Here is an 18,324-nt window from a genome sequence, read left to right as displayed (position 1 = left end):
TGGCACCTAAATACCTTGCAACACTGGCTACAACCGTGCCAGGTGAATGCTTGTTCTCACTTTCAGGTGACATTGTGAACAAGAAGCAGGCAGCATTATCTCCTGCAATTGTAAACAAACTTCTTTGTCTTAGCGATTGGCTGAACAAGAAGTAGGACTGATTGGACTTGTAGGCTCTGAAGTTTTACATTGTTTTGGTTTTGAGTGCAGTTATGTTACAAAAAAATCTACATTTGTAAATTGCACTTTCACAACAAAGAGATTGCACTTCAGTACTTGTATCAGGTGAACTGAAAAATACTATTTCTTTTAAAAAAAAAAGGAGTACTTGTGGCACCTTAGAGACTAACAAATTTATTTGAGCATAAGCTTTCGTGAGCTACAGCTCACTTCATTGGATGCATTCAGTGGAAAATACAGTGGGGAGATTTATATACACAGAGAACATGAAACAATGTGTATTACCATACACACTGTAACGAGAGTAATCAGGTAAGGTGAGCTATTACCAGTGGGGGGGCGGAGAAAAACCTTTTGTAGTGATAATCAAGGTGGGCCATTTCCAGCAGTTGACATGAACGTCTGAGGAACGGGGAGGGGAGGGGAATAAACATGGGGAAATAGTTTTACTTTGTGTAATGACCCATCCAATCCCAGTCTTTATTCAAGCCTAAGTTAATTGTATCCAGTTTGCAAATTAATTCCAATTCAGCAGTCTCTCATTGGAATCTGTTTCTGAAGTTTTTTTGTTGAAGAATTGCCACTTTTATGTCTGTAATCGAGTGACCAAAGAGATTGAAGTGTTCTCTGACTGGTTTTTGAATGTTATAATTCTTGACATCTGATTTGTGTCCGTTTATTCTTTTACGTAGAGACTGTCCGGTTTGGCCAATGTACATGGCAGAGGGGCATTGCTGGCCCATGATGGCATAGATCACATTGGTAGATGTGCACGTGAACGAGCCTCTGATAGTATGGCTGATGTGATTAGGCCCTATGATGGTGTCCCCTGAATAGATATGTGGACACAGTTGGCAACGGGCTTTGTTGCAAGGTTAGGTTCCTGGGTTAGCGGTTCTGTTGTGTGGTGCGTGGTTGCTGGTGAGTATTTGCTTCAGGTTGTGGGGCTGTCTGTAAGTAAGGACTGGCCTGTCTCCCAAGATCTGTGAGAGTGATGGGTCGTCCTTCAGGATAGGCTGTAGATCCTTGATGATGCGTTGGAGAGGTTTTAGTTGGGGGCTGAAGGTGATGGCTAGTGGCGTTCTGTTATTTTCTTTGTTGGGCCTGTCCTGTAGTAGGTGACTTCTGGGTACTCTTCTGGCTCTGTCAATCTGTTTCTTCACTTCAGCAGGTGGGTATTGTAGTTGTAAGAATGCTTGATAGAGATCTTGTAGGTGTTTGTCTGTCTGAGGGGTTGGAGCAAATGCGGTTGTATCGTAGAGCTTGGCTGTAGACAATGGATCGTGTGGTGTGGTCTGGATGAAAGCTAGAGGCATGTAGGTAGGAATAGCAGTCAGTAGGTTTCCGGTATAGGGTGGTGTTTATGTGGCCATCGCTTATTAGCACCGTAGTGTCCAGGAAGTGGATCTCTTGTGTGGACTGGTCCAGGCTGAGGTTGATGGTGGGATGGAAATTGTTGAAATCGTGGTGGAATTCCTCAAGGACTTCTTTTCCATGGGTCCAGATGATGAAGATGTCATCAATGTAGCGCAAGTAGAGTAGGGGCATTAGGGGACGAGAGCTGAGGAAGTGTTGTTCTAAGTCAGCCATAAAAATGTTGGCATACTGTGGGGCCAGATCAGCAGCACTGCTATGGGTACCTGCATGGCCCCACAGTATGCCTACAGTGAATGATGTCTATACATTCAATGAAATAGATTTTACAGGGACGTTGAGCTATTTGTTTAAAAAAATAGGGACAGCTGTCATTAAACCTTTTAGTTTTTAATGGGAACTACATAGTAGCCATTTTTTGCACCAGCTATCCTGGTCCCGGATCTTCATCAGTGGAGGTCACCTTAATTTTCAAGACTCATGATATCAGTTACCTAGTTGTCACTGTTTTTCTCATAGATCACTTAGTAAACCAGCTACTCTGTCCTACAAATTTTTCTCCACTCTGTCTTGATGAATAACAGATCCTTAGCCTGTCACCTCCTGCTATTTAAGTTTTGTCTCTGTTCCAACTTACCTAAGAAAATGGTCTTCCCAGTTTCTGCCCTAGTCTGTTTACTAGGAAGGGGAAGTACTGGTGGTACTTTATTGTCATTAAAATGGAGATAGGACAAAAAAATCTACCATTAGATTGTCTTTTATGTCTCTGAAACCTACACAATTCAACAGATCCCAATTCAAAGTGCATTCAGTTAAATGTATAGCATTTTTATGAACAGGAAGAGAAGAGAACATCTCCTTTGAAGAAAAGAAAATTTGGCTTTTCCTGCAGTTATTCACCAAAGTATCATAAGTTGGATACCTTCTACTTTCTGGACATACCCTATGGGTGTTGCTTTCTTGGAGCAGTGGTGACTTCCTGACTTTCTCCTATCCTCCTAGCCAGATATGTGGTTTAATATTCAAATACCATCAGTCATTAAAATACAGAAAATAGAAGTTCATTACCTTCCCTTTAATTTCAGTCAAAACTCTGGAATGCCCTACCCTGAAAATAAGTATTTTGGATAAAAGCAATAATGTGTATAGTTGATTTGCTTAGTCATGACCTACCTGTATGCAGATTTTATTCCATTTTTTGAGTATTAAGAAAATCACAACTGGAGAAAGAAGATTCCTTCGATCAGGGTTCGTTAATTGTGGACTGCAGGCCAAATCTGGCCTACCAGATGCTTTTGAACAGACCCCGAAATCTTTTTATGTAATTGTTGTTGTTGTTATTTTTCTGTTATTTTTTCTGGAGTTTGGACCTTGATAAAAAATAATTGATTACCCTTGCCTTAGATCCTTATTTCCTGAGAAAGCAGGAGATGCAAAAAAATTCTGCACTCTAGTTAGGTATTGGTGCAGCCTGCTAAGCTGTGACAGAAGGAAATAACCCTTTAGTGCAGAGAGTTGGATATAAAGATACAGAAAATACCTTTTCAGGTAATAAAACTTTTTTCTTTTGAAGGACTGAAAGGGGCAGCATGGAAAAAAATGCTGAACTGTGTCGGTAAAATCTTTTAGATGGTGTATATATATTCCCTAGCAAGAGCTGTTTTAAGTCCCGTCAGGTGGCCAGGTTGGTTGCTTAATTAATTCTGAATCACCTCAGTCTTATTGTACATGCACTGAGTGAGTATTATGTTCAAATAGTGAAAGTCCTATTATGTAAGCACTACACAAAGTCACTCTTGGGAAACTGAGAGTCTCTCGCTTTTCCCTCAGTTTTTTGTGTGAGAACAAACTGTAAGACAAACACTGCTGTTTAATCACATTAAAGAGCCAGTGGAGATAGTTGGATTTTTACAACTGAGGATAAGAACATTAAAATGGAAAAATTCCTTGTGTTCAGTCTAATATGCTGTATTTGTTTCCTTGTGATACATGGTGACTTATGGATAGTCAGGGATTTGGATCAGGACAAGATATAAGAGGACTGGAGACATTTAACATTAATTTATTGGTACTATTGCTATAGGCACATGATAATTACTCAAGACAATCTGATACTATCCATAAAAGAAAGGACCCAAACTTAATATTTTGAGAGTCTGGAACAGAGACTGTATAATAATTCCATTTAATTGAATACCTCCTCATTCAGTTGTACTGTTTGATGGGGTAGGGTGGTAGTCTCTGATGTGCAACAGATCTGTCTAAGCGCTTCTGTAGCCCTTGCCACTATGGGGTTGGAGCACCTTGGATGGCATAGATGTCCCCAGTTAGTAGAGGCTGATCATCTGCTGCAGAGTCCAAGATTTTATTTTATATTTTGAAGACTACATTGATTAAAGAGTAGGCCTGTAACTGGCAAAAAAGATTGCATTATGGTTACAGAAATAATTGAAATAAACGTATATTTGATATTTTGGGCAAGGAAGCCTGTATCTTCTGTTTTCTCAAAGGTTTGGGCCAATATAGGACAGAGTTGATTGGTTTATTGACTGTAAAACCCTACCGGGAATCTGTCCTCTCCAGGCAATTTGCCTCTGTGAGGGGATTTGATGGCCTCCTTTTATTTTCTCAGTTTGAATGGGTGTGCACTCCCCCATGGAAAAGCCTGGGATGTTTTTGGAAGGGACTCTTCAGGAGTGGTTGGAGATGATCACGCTTCACAGCTCTCTGTCCTTTGATCCATTAATCCTCAGTCTTTTTGGATGAAGCTGATGGGGTTTTTCCAATTCTGAAGGTATCTGCTTTGTTTGAGCGTTTTCCCCTTTCATTCTTTCTACTATCCTTTTATAAGGTAAGCTTCCCTGTTCACTGCAATCTACTCATGGGTAGATATAACAGTCAATTTAACAGTATATATTTAAATTGGCCATCCCAGTTTGTGAGCAGCTACTACATAGCCTTGATGCCAAAGCTAGACAGTTGGGAGGTGGGCAGTGGTTCGTCAGTGTGAATTTAGGGCTAATGAAAAGTGTTAGATTGACAGCACTGTTTATCCACATCCTTGTAGTGCTCACAGCTCCGACTGGTGCCTCTTTCTCAGCTCAAGTCCCAAACTTAGATTATATTATCTGCTTATTATAAGTAAAATTCTCAGTTCTTTCTTTGTAGCACTTTCTAGTGTCTGTCACTTAGAGTTGATACTTCATGGTATCTTACAGAGAGAATTTAAAGAGATATAGACTTCTTGGTTTTTGTTGCTGCTGCTGCTGCTGTCTCTTGTAATTACTGTAGCTGCTGGAAGCCTAAAATAAAACTTCCAAGTCTTAGCTATTATATAAAGAAAGAGTGGTGCAACTATTCCTGGCATCGGGGACTATTGATTTACTGCAGTTTGTCAATGTTATATGGGCATGCTGCTACGTCAGTGGTGCACTCTATTGTTTCAACTGCTGTGGCCTTTTATTTGATCCTGGCAGTGCTTGCGTCAGTGATGCATATCATTGCCTGTGTGATGTCAAAGTGTGGGTGTTCAGTTACAGAGACATAGTTAAACTAATGTGCTGCAGTAAATCCTGAACACTATTTCCTCCTGGGAATAACAAAGAGAGAGTGATTCATCCTTGTTCACATTAGACTAATGCTAAGTATAGCAGTGTTCATGACCTGCAGCATCCACACAGATTAGTATCACAACTACCACAGCTTGCTAAACATGGTGTCAAAATAGTGTTTGTTTAAAAAGAGGTATTTATATGTACCTGCTTCCCCAAGGGTTCACTGATTATCAGCTAAAGGTAAACCCTCCTAATCAGAAAATATATGGTTAAAGTAATTCCTTAAAACTTAATTCTGTTAATTAAAATGTAAAAAGCTTTCAATTATAAGAACTTCTGTAAATAATCACATCAGATTATGTAGAATTTAATAGATTGAAAAAAAATCAGAGTATACATCATGTAAAACAGTAAATGAAGTGTTTCTCTGTGGGGTATTCCACCTAGAACAGTTGTCATTTTCTCCTTTAAAATGAGCTACTTCTACCACTTGTTTTGACAAGCTTTTGAATCCACTTGTAGTACATATTTTAAAAGACAAAAATCTTATCACAGAAAAAGAAGTTCAGTGTTTACAAGAACAAATCACTGTGCTGCATACCTGAAGCTTCCCTTTTTTCCTTTCTCAGTAAGTCATGTGGTGATGATCATGTGACTCGGTCAAAGGAGCTTTTCCTCAACCAGCAAAAAACGAAAGCATTCTCCCAATTAAAGCTGCTAACGTGTCCAACCTTGGATCACTGGATCTTGTTTACTCTTCTGCTATTGCAGTAAAAACAAAATGAGTGGTAAGATTTGCTGACTGTATTTTGAAAGAAAGTTCTGCTTTTATGTTAAAACATGAAAAGCATTACATAAATCTAAACTCAGCCTGTGTTTTCAGCAGATGCCAGATATATAATAGCTAAAAAAGGTAGAAAAGGGTTGGTTCATTTAAACATAGATCTGGATGGTGGTATGTAAAATTGTGAATTGTCTTTATGGGTTCAGTAGATTAATGTGGGTTCAGTAGATTAATGTGTACCACTGCATATCCTGTTTTAAGGATCTCCCTGTCTGTCAGAACATAAAATTAGAAGCAGTTATTGTATTTGGAGGACTTTATGAATACTAGTTTTATAAGAGTACTATTATATACAGTTACTTCCCAGAAAGAATCTTTGTTTATAGACTGGATAAAATGTTTGTTTTTTATGTTGAAAACTCAGTCCATATAAGCTTACAATCTCTTTACTGAGTTCAAAATTGAATGAGAAAGTGAGACTTAAAAGCTAAGAGAACTAATTGCATATCTGATTAAATAAGGGGTTTTTTTCCAATATTTTGAAGTTTACAGGTTTGAAATGTATTTTCATAAGATTAAATTATGTCTGGGACAGTAGAAAGCATACATCACATTGATTTTGTTTCTCTCTTTATAGTGTTTATAAGAGGCATGATACATTTTGTTTTACATTCTGTTCAAATAGACAAGCTCAAGATTTTAAGCAGCCTGCTACAGTTGATATGACCTGAGCTGTTATGTTTAGGTTTCACTGCTTCTTGCAAGTGTTCTGAATTTTCATGAACTCTGTTAGAAATGTCTCAGGAGACTTGCTTCCTATCACCGTCTCTTTATTTTCCCTTAGGACAAAATACTTATCACTGCCAAAAAAAAAAAAAATTACAAGCTAGGTCAGCCATAATAATTTAAGGGAAATGTAGACATTCTGATACAATGGCACTATTGAAAGTATGGGAAAACGTTGTCTTCTGTTCTAATGTGATATTTTTAGTGTGTGATGAGGCATTTTTTAGGCAATTATATTTTAAACCAGGGGTATACAACCTACGGCCTGCAGCTGTCCACAGCTCACCAGAGCATTTCATAAGGCCTGCAGCCTGCTTCCACACAATATACTAACATGCAATTCATTAGCACTTCGTCGTCATGTTTACATAATTTTAGTTTACACAAGTGTGTAAATAGACAATACTCTACATAGGTTGTTTCTATCTAAATACATACAAAACAAGCTGAATTTAAAATATAAATCAATACAGGTGACTTTAAGTCATATTAAAATATGTAGAATCTGTTTGGGCCACACAAGGTTGTGCGTAGGTTTCTGTGGCCCTCCTATGTAATAAGGTTGGGCACCACTGTTTTAAACTATAAAATATTTCTATCAGATTTTTTTCTGAGTCCTTCAGTTTTACTTTCATAATGAGATTCAGCATGACTCAATATATAGAACATTCCAGACTATCAATTTAGAGCATGGAAACCTTTGACATTAATAATCAAATATCATATAAAGGAAACACTTTCTAAAGCAGAATTTCATTTGTGTACACTATAAAAAATTAGAGAGTTAACACGTCGTAATAATGTCATTATTGGCTGATGATGTGACACCATTACTGTATTTCATGGCTAGGTACAGTAAATTTGTCATGTATACTTATCAACAGTCAACAAGTAACTTGAAGCAATAGCAAATAGAAACATAAGAGTTCCTTTTACAATGTATTATGCGTAAATAAAACCAGGATCTTCATATTAGTTGTAAAAACAAAAAAAACAAACCCAATTTTATATTTTTAAAAATCTGGCATTCGCATTTTATCCTACGCTTTCACAAAAAAACTTTTTTTTCCAAGTCATGCCAGCAGTACCATGATTTCTGGCAAAATCATCACAGCATGGAACTCTGCCCAGCTTTTTTTTTTAAGTTTATCTACCATTTATTACATTTTACAATGATTTAAAAACCTAATCAGAAGTATAATGGAGTTCACCGTTACAGCCTGAGTGAGAAGAAACCATCTTCTCTCTATTTTTAAAACTTCAGAATTTTAAAGTCAGGATATAAATATTTCGAAGTTAGCACCTTGACTTAATGCTAACACCACAAGCGGGACTCATTCAAGTTCATAAATTGCCTTGAGTCTCTTATTTTCTGACTGCCGGGGGAGTAGGTGGTTTGTGAACGTGGCTGTGTTGGGAGCAGTGTGTTAATGCCACCATATGGCAACTTTTGTATTGGCTTTGGAGAAAACTGCTGCTTATATTAGTCAAGACAGAAAGACACTAAATACACGAAATTGGTGGTCTTCAGAAGGAAGGTATAGTTTGCTGTTCAGAACACTCTACTTAATTTGACCAGATGCAGAAAAAGTAAACATCCATTGATGTGCTAACCATCTATATGCATACTATCTACCTTTCTTCACAGATGTGCATCATCAGAGTTTCTGGAGCAACTAGGATGAAGGGTTTTAATTAGATGTGAGCAGCATGAAGAACTGTGGGCTCGATTCTCAACTGACTTGTAACTTGTGTAGTCATTTATACTTGTTTAAAGTGAGTGGTTTAAAGCAGAGTGGTATCATTTTGTATCTACTTTGAAAATATTCTTCTTGGGTATAAATGGCTACAAGATACAAGCCTCAGAGAACAGAGCCTTTATTTTTATTTTAAAATGTAAAGTATTTTCTGTTTTAGCCGGTGATACATTTAATATGTCTGCAGCTAGTGCTGTTGACTTTATTTTTTTAAGTAGTTCCATCCTTGTTTTTCTTCTTAAATATTCTGTTTAAGAGAGACTGTTTTAGGGTTAGGGATAGTAGCAACCTATTTTAGGCTTATATATTTGTTATATTATGTACGATCCTCTTCAATGCTCCTTACTCCAGCAGAACTCCCACTGCTTCAGTTGCTGAAGAAGATTTGTAATTGCAAGTTAAACAAAATATTGAAAAGGTTATATTAAAGTTTACTTTTAACCCATCTTTTCCCATCTGGAACTAAAGACCTTGCTCTTAAAATTAGATAGAGAATTTTTCTTTGTTGTCAAAGTCATGGACTACCAATTGCACAGAAAATAAAACTTAGCGTCTTTGCAGATTAAAACATTTATAGAATTGCATGTTTTATGTTGAGGATCTTGTATAAAGTTTTCGAATTTGATCAGATACTACGTTCAGAAATATTTTTGTTGCTCTAGCCCAGTTTTTCGCATTCAGACAGAATTACCTATATTTTTCTTCACGCATCTTTGCTTATCAAGCATAGAATAGATTAATCTGCTTATACAACTAATACTTGGCGTTTACTTAGCACCTTGCATTTGCTGATCTGAACACAGTTTGCAAGCATTAATGTCTTAAGTCTAAGAATAAGAACACTCTTTTGGGGTGGAAAAGTATTATCCTGGTTTTACAGATAAAGAATCAAATTCATGCCTTTTGTAACTCCATTGAAATAGTTGGGAACTCTGGGTGCTCAGCACCTCTGAAAATCAGCCTACACATTTTACTTTCCCTAAAATTACCCAGGAAGTCTGTTGCAAAGCTGAGAATAGAACACAGTCCTCCACACTCCCATTCCTGTGCTTCTGCCACAAAACCATCCTTCTCAAATATTTTCCTACGAAGAATACACATGGATTTCTTTTCCTTTTAATAATTACCTTTGGTGATTATAGCTTTGTGTGTTTAAAAAAAGAAGCCTTATTTCCAGAAAGAGGGAAATATTTGCAGGGAAATAATTTTTCTATGCGCCGTATCTGTTGTTCACATGAACTGAGTACCCTTCACTATCATTTTATCTTTATAGCTCATGTGCTCTGTTTATCCATGTTATCTTGTATTTCCTTGCAGAGATATTGCAATTCAGAATGGACTTAGAACTTTTAAAGCTTGTTAAACCATGTTATACTGAAATACTTCTGTAACCCATTTAGGTCCTGCTCAGGTTCCAATGATGTCCCCAAATGGTTCAGTGCCTCCTATTTATGTGCCTCCTGGATATGCCCCACAGGTATGTCCAAACATCTGATTCATATGACTTCATATGTTCACATTACATTTGCAGTTAAATAAAACATACATAAAATCCTGGGACTAACATAGCAATAAGCTGACATGTCTAACCTGGTAACATGACATGGTAAGTTTCAGAATTACAGTGATTTGCACAAGTAAATATGGTGGTGTACCATGAAGTCTCTTCAGTAGGAGTCTCCTTGTTTGCTTTTATGAGCCTCCTTTTTGATGTATGTGTATAATATTGGTCTTTAGGCACTACTGCAAAACAAATCTTTGATAATTGTCAGTGTATTGTCTTAATTAAAATTTGCCACAAACCATACAATTTTTTCACTTGCCTCTGTACTGGTTCTGCAGCCAAGTTACCCTACCTTTGCTGACCCAATGTTCACAGCCTGTGGTATAGAAAAAGAAACAAACAAACAACACAAAATGCCACCCAAAACACCAAAGCCAGTCAGATGATGCATACGTTAATGAAAGAGTATAAAATTCTGTCCGTCATCAGAGTGCTTGCATACAGGGCAGGAGGCCCACCTACTTTCTCTTACTCTCTGCTGGGGAAAGTTTGTGTATAAAGGCTTGTCTGCATGGTCATTTAATGTGCAGCAAGCCAGGGTTGAATGTACAATGCTCTAGGTTGTCACACACTAATTGGCTGTGTGGATTCTGCTACTGCACACTAAATATACCATAGTTAGAACTTTTAATGTGCAGTAGCATGATCCGCATGGCAGGCTCGCATGCTGTATATTCATACCCTGTCTTGCCACGTGCTAACTGACAGTGAAGACAAGCGCTTGGTTGGTTCTTAAATCTTTAATATTAGAATACCGAATCTGGCAGCAAAATGGATTGTGTGGTTTTTAATTGTTTCATTTTGTTTTAGGTCATAACAGAAAGGCACGTTTCCTGTCAAAATTCATGTTTTATCATTAGGAAAAATAAAAATCCTTACATCTTTGCTATGAGCTAGTTTCTTCTGTATTTTTTTTTATTTCAAGTGGGTTACTTAATGCTAAAATATTATAAAAGACATGAAAGGCTAAATAATTTTAGTGAAATTAATATGTACTGTTTGCTTCCATCGAGGGCACAGAGCCTCTCCCAGCTGCCACCCAGAGCTATCAAAGCTTGGTAAAACCTTTATGTTGTAGGAGTTCTGAAATGCTTATTGCTAACAAAACATACCAATGTGTAGTGATTTATACAAAAAGACTGTAACAAATAAAAAAAATTGACAACAAATAGATAACTTGCTACCAGGTGAAGCAACCAGTACCAAGCTCATAGTTCTCCCAAAACAAATACAGTCCCAACAAGAGATTTTAATTTAGAATTATAGAAGTGTAGGACTGGAAGGGACCTCAGTGGTTAATCTAGTCCAGTTCCCAGCACTCAGGGCAGGTCTGTTAAATAATTAGATCATTCCTGACAGGTGTTTGTCTAACCTGTTCTTAAAAACCTCCAGTGACACAGATTCCACACCCTCCCTAGGCAGTTTGTTCCAGTGCTTAACCACCCTGACAGAAAGTGTTTTCCAGTGTCCAACCTGAACCGCCCTTGCTGCAATTTAAGCACATTGTTTCTTGTCCTATCCTCAGAGGTTAAAGAGAACAATTTTTCACTCTCCTCCTTTTAATAATCTTTTATGTACTTGAAAATTGTTATCATGTCCCCCTCAGTCTTCTCTTCTCCAGACTAAAAAAAAACCCAGTTTTTTCAGTCTTTCCTCATAGGTCATGTTTTCTAGACCTTTAATCATTGTTGTTGATCTTCTCTGGACTTTCTCCAATTTGTCCACATCTTTCCTGAAATGTGGCACCCAGAACTGGACACAGTACTCCAGTTGAGGCCGAATCAGCACAAAGTAAAGCAGAAGAATTATTTCTCGTTTCTTGCTTACAACAGTCCTGCTAATACATCCCAGGATGATGTTTTCTTTTTGTGCAACAATGTTACACTGTTGACTCATATGTAGCTTGTGATCCACTATGACTCCCAGATCCCCTTCTGCAGTACTCCTTCCTAGGCAGTCATTTCCCATTTTGTATGTATGTAATTGTCTCCTTATACTTAACATTAAAAAGAAGAAAAAAACCTGAAGGTGCCCTGCAAATGTGTATATATATATTAAGAGAAGTTGAACACCTGCAGAAATATATGCTAAATGATCAAAACCACCAAAAACTAGGAAGGCTATTCAACATATCTATCATTTATGTATCATTTTAGTTTAGGTCTCTATTGCCTGGATTTGCCCCAGCTCCTGAATTTGGTGATTTCACACCATACTTACCACTGCTGGGGATTAGAGCCAACATATAGGATAAGACATGTCTTGGTTTTCACACATTGTATAAAACTAATAAGTGTTTCAGAAAACGTGATATATTGTTTAAAAAAAACAGGGCTTGCTCTACCCCCAATATCGTGGGAGTGAAATTCATTCTGTGAAGAGAGTGAAATTATATTTTAGTTACTGTGTGTGGGCCAGCCTGTTCTACAGAGTTAAGTCTATCTACATCCATTGATCTATAGTGGGTCTCCTGATGATGATGCTGATAGCTTTGCACAAAGATACAGAGTATGGGCCTCATGCCAGAATTAAATGTTTAGCTTATAAGGTTATTGTTGCATTCAGCATCCCTCAGTGCTGGGGGGGAAATCATACTTGGGTGTGTTTTGTGTGTGTGTGTGTACGTGTGCAGTTATCCGATTTGCACACTCAATTGCAGTTAATGTTTAAATGAGACACACAGTTGTGCATGTAAATTATGTGAAACTCTAATGTTTAATTATTGGACTTTCAGAACCTAATGATCATGAATGGGGCAGTTACCCAGGAGGACAGCATTATATTGGTTTGCACTTTGTTTACCTTCAGATCACATTTGGCGTTTTTTAAAGCCATAAGGGCAAGAAACATTATTTTAATGAAATCTTGCTTGCTACAGAATTTGAATCTGTTATGGGGCTGGATAAATACCTTAAACGGGCTAGATCCAACACTTCCATCTAGGTTGTCTCCATTTTCCAGCAGATTATATGTTAAGTATGATTTGCTGCAGAAACTGTGCTGGGGCATCATGGAGAATAGGAGCTGGCACAGGTCCAGGTGTGGCAGAACCTGAAAAGCGAGATTTTAATAAATTATGTTGTGCTGAATACCTTTCATAGCCTTGTGATTTGCTGCATTTTGCAGTTTAGCTTTTAAATAAATATGTGTGTGTGTGTGTGTGTGTGTATACACACTTGAAGTTCACCATTCTTCACTTACTCTGACATGCTGAGATACCACAGGAGTCTGTGAACTAGGCATAATCTTACACACTGTATGTGCCTCAATAGCTAAGCGCAGCAGGGAAGAATAAGGACAAAGTGATATCTTTAATTCTTTTTTTTTCAGTGTGTCAGACTCCAAATGTTAGTGTAATATGTAGGATAACGTTTGTATGTTAGAAAGCATAATTCGTATGACTATCCTTGCTACAAACATAAGGAACTTTAAAAAATAATTAAAATTACATCTTTATGTTTGGGGAATTAAACTGGCCAAATCTAATTATAGTTGCCTATAGTGTTGTTGTTATATCCAAATTGCAAGGACAGGACGACTTCAGTTTTGGTAGCTTTGAGGAATGTTGTTTTAGTTTAAAATATTCTTCTTTTCCAGCAAGGGACAGTTTTAAAGTACCAAATCCTTTGGAAAGTCACGTGGTATTTATTTTAAAGCTATATTCATGGCTAAAAAATTAATCTTAAATTTAAGATAAGTATTTCTGTAATTGATCAATCTGACATTAAATAGATTTTTAACATCTTCTTTATCTTGATTGATGTGTGTTCCTCTTCCCACACCTACATCACAGTAGAAGGTCATCTCACCAAACATCATTGCAACTAACAATATATTCCAAGTGGTCTGTCCCCTATTTTAGGAAGCTATTTAGGATATTACAGTGGACACATAGGTTTTCCTTTTTTCTGAATGGCTATTTCCCCCCCACTATTTTATATCTATCATGCCCTATTATATATCAACTACAACTTCGTCAGCATGCAAACCTGCCATCTGAGAGGCCTGGCAATTTCCTCTGAGGTATTCTGTAACACTTGTTATTGGGATCTTGAGGTCAAAGTGTAATTTTTTTTTTCTTTTTGGCACTCCGGAGGCTGAGGTTACTGCCCCCACAATACTTCCAGCTATGGTAACTCCAAGCCAGATACCCTTTTAGGTAGCATGTTGTACTACCAATGGAGTCATATTTAGTTTTCCACTTTTTTTAAAAATGGATTAACTACACTGGTGAAGCTCAAAATGGCCTATAAGGATTAAAATCTGTTTATAAAATTTTGTTACCCGCAGTTTTCATTCTAAGTAGTAGAAGTAGAAGGGGGTAGAAGTAGTTTCTCCCGATTATTTTCCCATCCAGAAACCAATTGCACTTTCCTACAAAAACCCACTGAAACACACTACTAACTATCCCTCATTTTCCTCTCCCACATTCTTTTTTTTTCTTATCGTCTCCATTTTGTTCTACTTATACCACTGAGGATTATATTCAACATGAAAAATTCTCTTTTTAAAAGATTTATTGATTTGTTATCTTTCAGACTGCATAGTTCCAGACTCCATTTTCTCTTTGTGGCATATATTTGAAATGAGCTGTTTGCTATCTAAGAAGCAGTCCTTTACCTGATCAATGTTTTGTTCTCTTGGCTTACAGGTTATTGAAGACAATGGTGTTCGAAGGGTTGTGGTGGTTCCCCAGGCTCCAGAATTTCACCCTGGCAGTCATGCAGTAATACATCGGCCTCCACATCATCCATTGCCTGGTTTCATTCCTCTTCAAGCCATGATGCCCCCTCCACCACGACATATATACTCAACAGTGACTGGAGCAGGTGATATGGCTGCACAGTATATACCACAGTATCACACATCACAGGTATATGGAGATCTGGGTAAGTAAATTACCGAAGAGTTACAGATCCTATCAAAGCAACGTATTCATGTTCTACTGGCGTCTCCAGTCCATTCAGTATTCCTCTGTTGTATAACTGTTGCTTTAAGCAGTACTATAGCCTAAATTAAAGCTATTAGCTAGGCATCCTGCAGTACAAATAAAGACAGTATCAGGGAACCATATACGTTTTTTATTCAAGTACATTAAGTATATTGTTTCAGAAAATTGTCTGGTATCACAATCTAAGCAGACTTAGGCCTGGTCAGTTATAGAAGGGAGCCTTACCACACTGTAAAAGGCAAGGCAATATATGATGTGATTTTAGTGATTCAGTGAGTGTCACTCTTTCCTCTGACTCAATATTTAAATCATTGCCTCAGCATTATAGCTAGGCCCTTCGTTCTCTTTGGGACACTGGATCCAAATTCCGTGAATTTCTACCACGTAAGCAGTGTAGAAATCTGTGACATGTTGAAATTTCCACAGTTACTTCAAGTAAATTCAAAACCAGAGCATCTTTATTGAATTAAATATGTGAAAAATAAAACAGTACAGTATTCATTGTTTATTTTTATACCAATTTCAATATATACCTGAGTTTTTGAATGTTTTTAAATTTTGCACTGGTTCTTAGCAAAGTTGCACATTTTTGTATTAACAGCAGCAAACTGAATTGGAGATGTCAGGAGTGGTATTTACAGGTTTCGACTGCTGGGTGTAGGGTGGTTGAAGTTTTGCTACCTGGGCTCCGGTGTGGAATGTGGCTTGTGTTTTTGGCAGCCAGGAGCTAGCAGAGGCTTAGGCACTGAGAAGATGGGGGTAGGAAATGGGAAAGGAAGAGTATTAATCTTCTCTTTCCTTCCCCTTCTGTGTAAAAACAAAGGTGACTTGGAATTTGGGGGAGAGCTTGAACTCCTAGGTTGCCACCTGATCACCCAATTGGTCACTTCTAAAATATCCACCAATACATCAACAACCATAAATAAGCACATTATCAGGATTTTTCTACTAAAATGATTGGTAATAAACTGGTTAATAAAGTTGAGATTCAAAATGTCATCAGTACACTTCAAAGTCAACTCTCAGTTGCAATGAATGAGTTTGCACCCTTCGGGTCTGCTCTTTCAAGCTGTTTTCAGGCTCTGGAGGATAGTATTTCATTGCCCAATAATGGCTCAAAATGTATTTTTTAAAACAAAATATTAAGCCTTGACTAAACTAAAAAGTTGTACTGATTAAACTAAATCAGTTTCTAAAGCAGTTTAGTTAAATTAGTACAACTCTCCCCCCAACCCTCCGTGGACACAATCTTATTTCGATTTAAAAGTGTCTTATGTTGGATTTATCTTCAGTTGATTCCCTACCAACTTATACTAAATCCAATATAAGACTCTTTTTAAAATAAGACAAGTTTCAGAGTAGCAGCGGTGTTAGTCTGTATTCGCAAAAAGAAAAGGAGTACTTGTGGCACCTTAGAGACTAACAAATTTATTTGAGCATAAGCTTTCGTGAGCTACAGCTCACTTCATCGGATGCATTCAGTGGAAAATACAGTGGGGAGATTTATATACACAGAGAACATGAAACAATGGGTGTTACCATACACACTGTAAGGAGAGTGATCACTTAAAATGAGCTAATACCAGCAGAGGGTTGGGGGGGGAGAGAAAACCTTTTGTAGTGATAATCAAGGTGGATCATTTCAAGAACGTCTAAGGAACGGGGAGGGGGGAAATAAACATGGGGAAATAGTTTTACTTTGTGTAATGACCCATCCACTCCCAGTCTCTATTCAAGCCTAAATTAATTGTATCCAGTTTGCAAATTAATTCCAATTCAGCAGTCTCTCATTGGATTCTGTTTTTGAAGTATTTTTGTTGAAGAATTGTCACTTTTAGGTCTCTAATCGAGTGACCAGAGAGATGAAGTGCTCTCCAACTGGTTTTTGAATGTTATAATTCTTGATGTCTGATTTGTGTCCATTTTATTCTTTTACGTAGAGATTGTCCAGTTTGACCAATGTACATGGCAGAGGGGCATTGCTGGCACACGATGGCATATATCACATTGGTAGATGTGCAGGTGAACGAGCCTCTGATAGTGTGGCTGATGTGATTAGGCCCTATGATGGTGTTCCCTGAATAGATATGTGGACATAGTTGGCAACGAGAGACTGCTGAATTGGAATTAATTTGCAAACTGGATTTGCAAAACTATTTCCCCATGTTTATTTCCCACCCCCCACTGTTCCTCAGACGTTCTTGTCAACTGCTGGAAATGGCCCACCTTGATTATCACTACAAAAGATTTTCTTCCGCCCCCCACTCTCCTGCTGGTATTAGCTCATCTTAAGTGAACACTCTCCTTACAGTGTGTATAACACCCATTGTTTCATGTTCTCTGTGTATATAAATCTCCCCCCTGTATTTTCCACTGAATGCATCCGATGAAGTGAGCTCACAAAAGCTTATGCTCAAATAAATTTTAGTCTCTAAGGTGCCACAAGTATTCCTTTTTTTTTTTTTTTTAAATAAGAGTGTCTACACAAGTGGTTTGTACCCATTTATCTAAGACTATTTAGAAACCAATTTAAACAACTAAAACTTTCTGATATATTTAAGGCCTTTAATTCTGCTGCACAGTTCTATGGTAAGGAATTGATTCTGCAGCCAGTTCCATGACTGCAGAATTGTAGAACATATGTGACTCTGATCATAATTGGTTTACTTATTATATGTAGATTATTTCACAGAGTAGAAAGATATGGTTAATGGCAATCATTTTTATATTTTTAACTAAGCTAGCATTCCACCCACAGATTGTTCTGAATAAAGTGATAAATATTTTTTTAAAAACCTCTCAATTTTAACATTTGCAGACTAGAACAGGAGCTAGCTCTTCTTTTTTCTTCATATTTCAGAATTGAATTAATATTTATATTTGTAAATCCACTTCACAGTTATCTTTTCAGATTATGTGCAACGATATGGTACATCTACACAAGCTAAGATGGTGTGTTACTTCTGCCCATTTAAAACGTTAGTGATAAATCAAAATATCCAGAAGGTTTATTCCCTCATAGTTAGATTGTTTATATATATTGTAATGAGTATTGTTATAAGTATTATTATAAGTATTGTGTGTGTGTGTATATATATATATATATGTCATGTATATAATGCAAAGAATACATTTTAAAAAACTTTTTCATTTTAAGTAATCTGTCTTAATAAAATGTCTTTGTTACCAAAAGTTGATAAGTCAACCATCTCGTCCACCTGATACCTGTTTTCCCATTGCTAAACTTTTCTTCTAAATGCAACCAGTGCATAAATTGAGGAAGTAAAGTGACAGGTTGCTCACCCTGAGAGGAATCTCATTTTCCCATAGGTATAACAAACACCAGCTGTTTCCTTTACTAATGATAGACAGGA

At 37.2% G+C, this 18,324-nt stretch overlaps 1 protein-coding gene across 13 annotated transcripts in view; it reads left to right on the top strand.

The window, feature by feature from the left end:
• FNDC3A (fibronectin type III domain containing 3A) overlaps nt 1-18,324 on the top strand; it is a 206,205-nt gene that overhangs the window by 128,790 nt on the left and 59,091 nt on the right. For 6 of the 13 annotated variants that reach the window (XM_073343811.2, XM_073343802.2, XM_073343820.2 and 3 more), the window contains 2 exons: nt 9,836-9,912; nt 14,651-14,888. In XM_073343811.2, coding sequence (XP_073199912.2) covers nt 9,836-9,912; nt 14,651-14,888 — 315 coding nt within the window. Of the gene's footprint in view, nt 1-4,186; nt 4,349-5,737; nt 5,897-9,835; nt 9,913-14,650; nt 14,889-18,324 lie in introns of all 13 variants that reach the window. The other 7 variants (XM_073343875.2, XM_073343886.2, XM_073343903.2 and 4 more) reach the window with 4 other exon arrangements.

This window comes from Lepidochelys kempii, chromosome 1 (assembly GCF_965140285.1).
Source record: "Lepidochelys kempii isolate rLepKem1 chromosome 1, rLepKem1.hap1, whole genome shotgun sequence".
NCBI classification, from domain to species: Eukaryota; Metazoa; Chordata; order Testudines; family Cheloniidae; genus Lepidochelys; species Lepidochelys kempii.
Note: the sequence above shows the minus strand (reverse complement) of the source record. Positions and strands in the feature narration are given on the sequence as shown.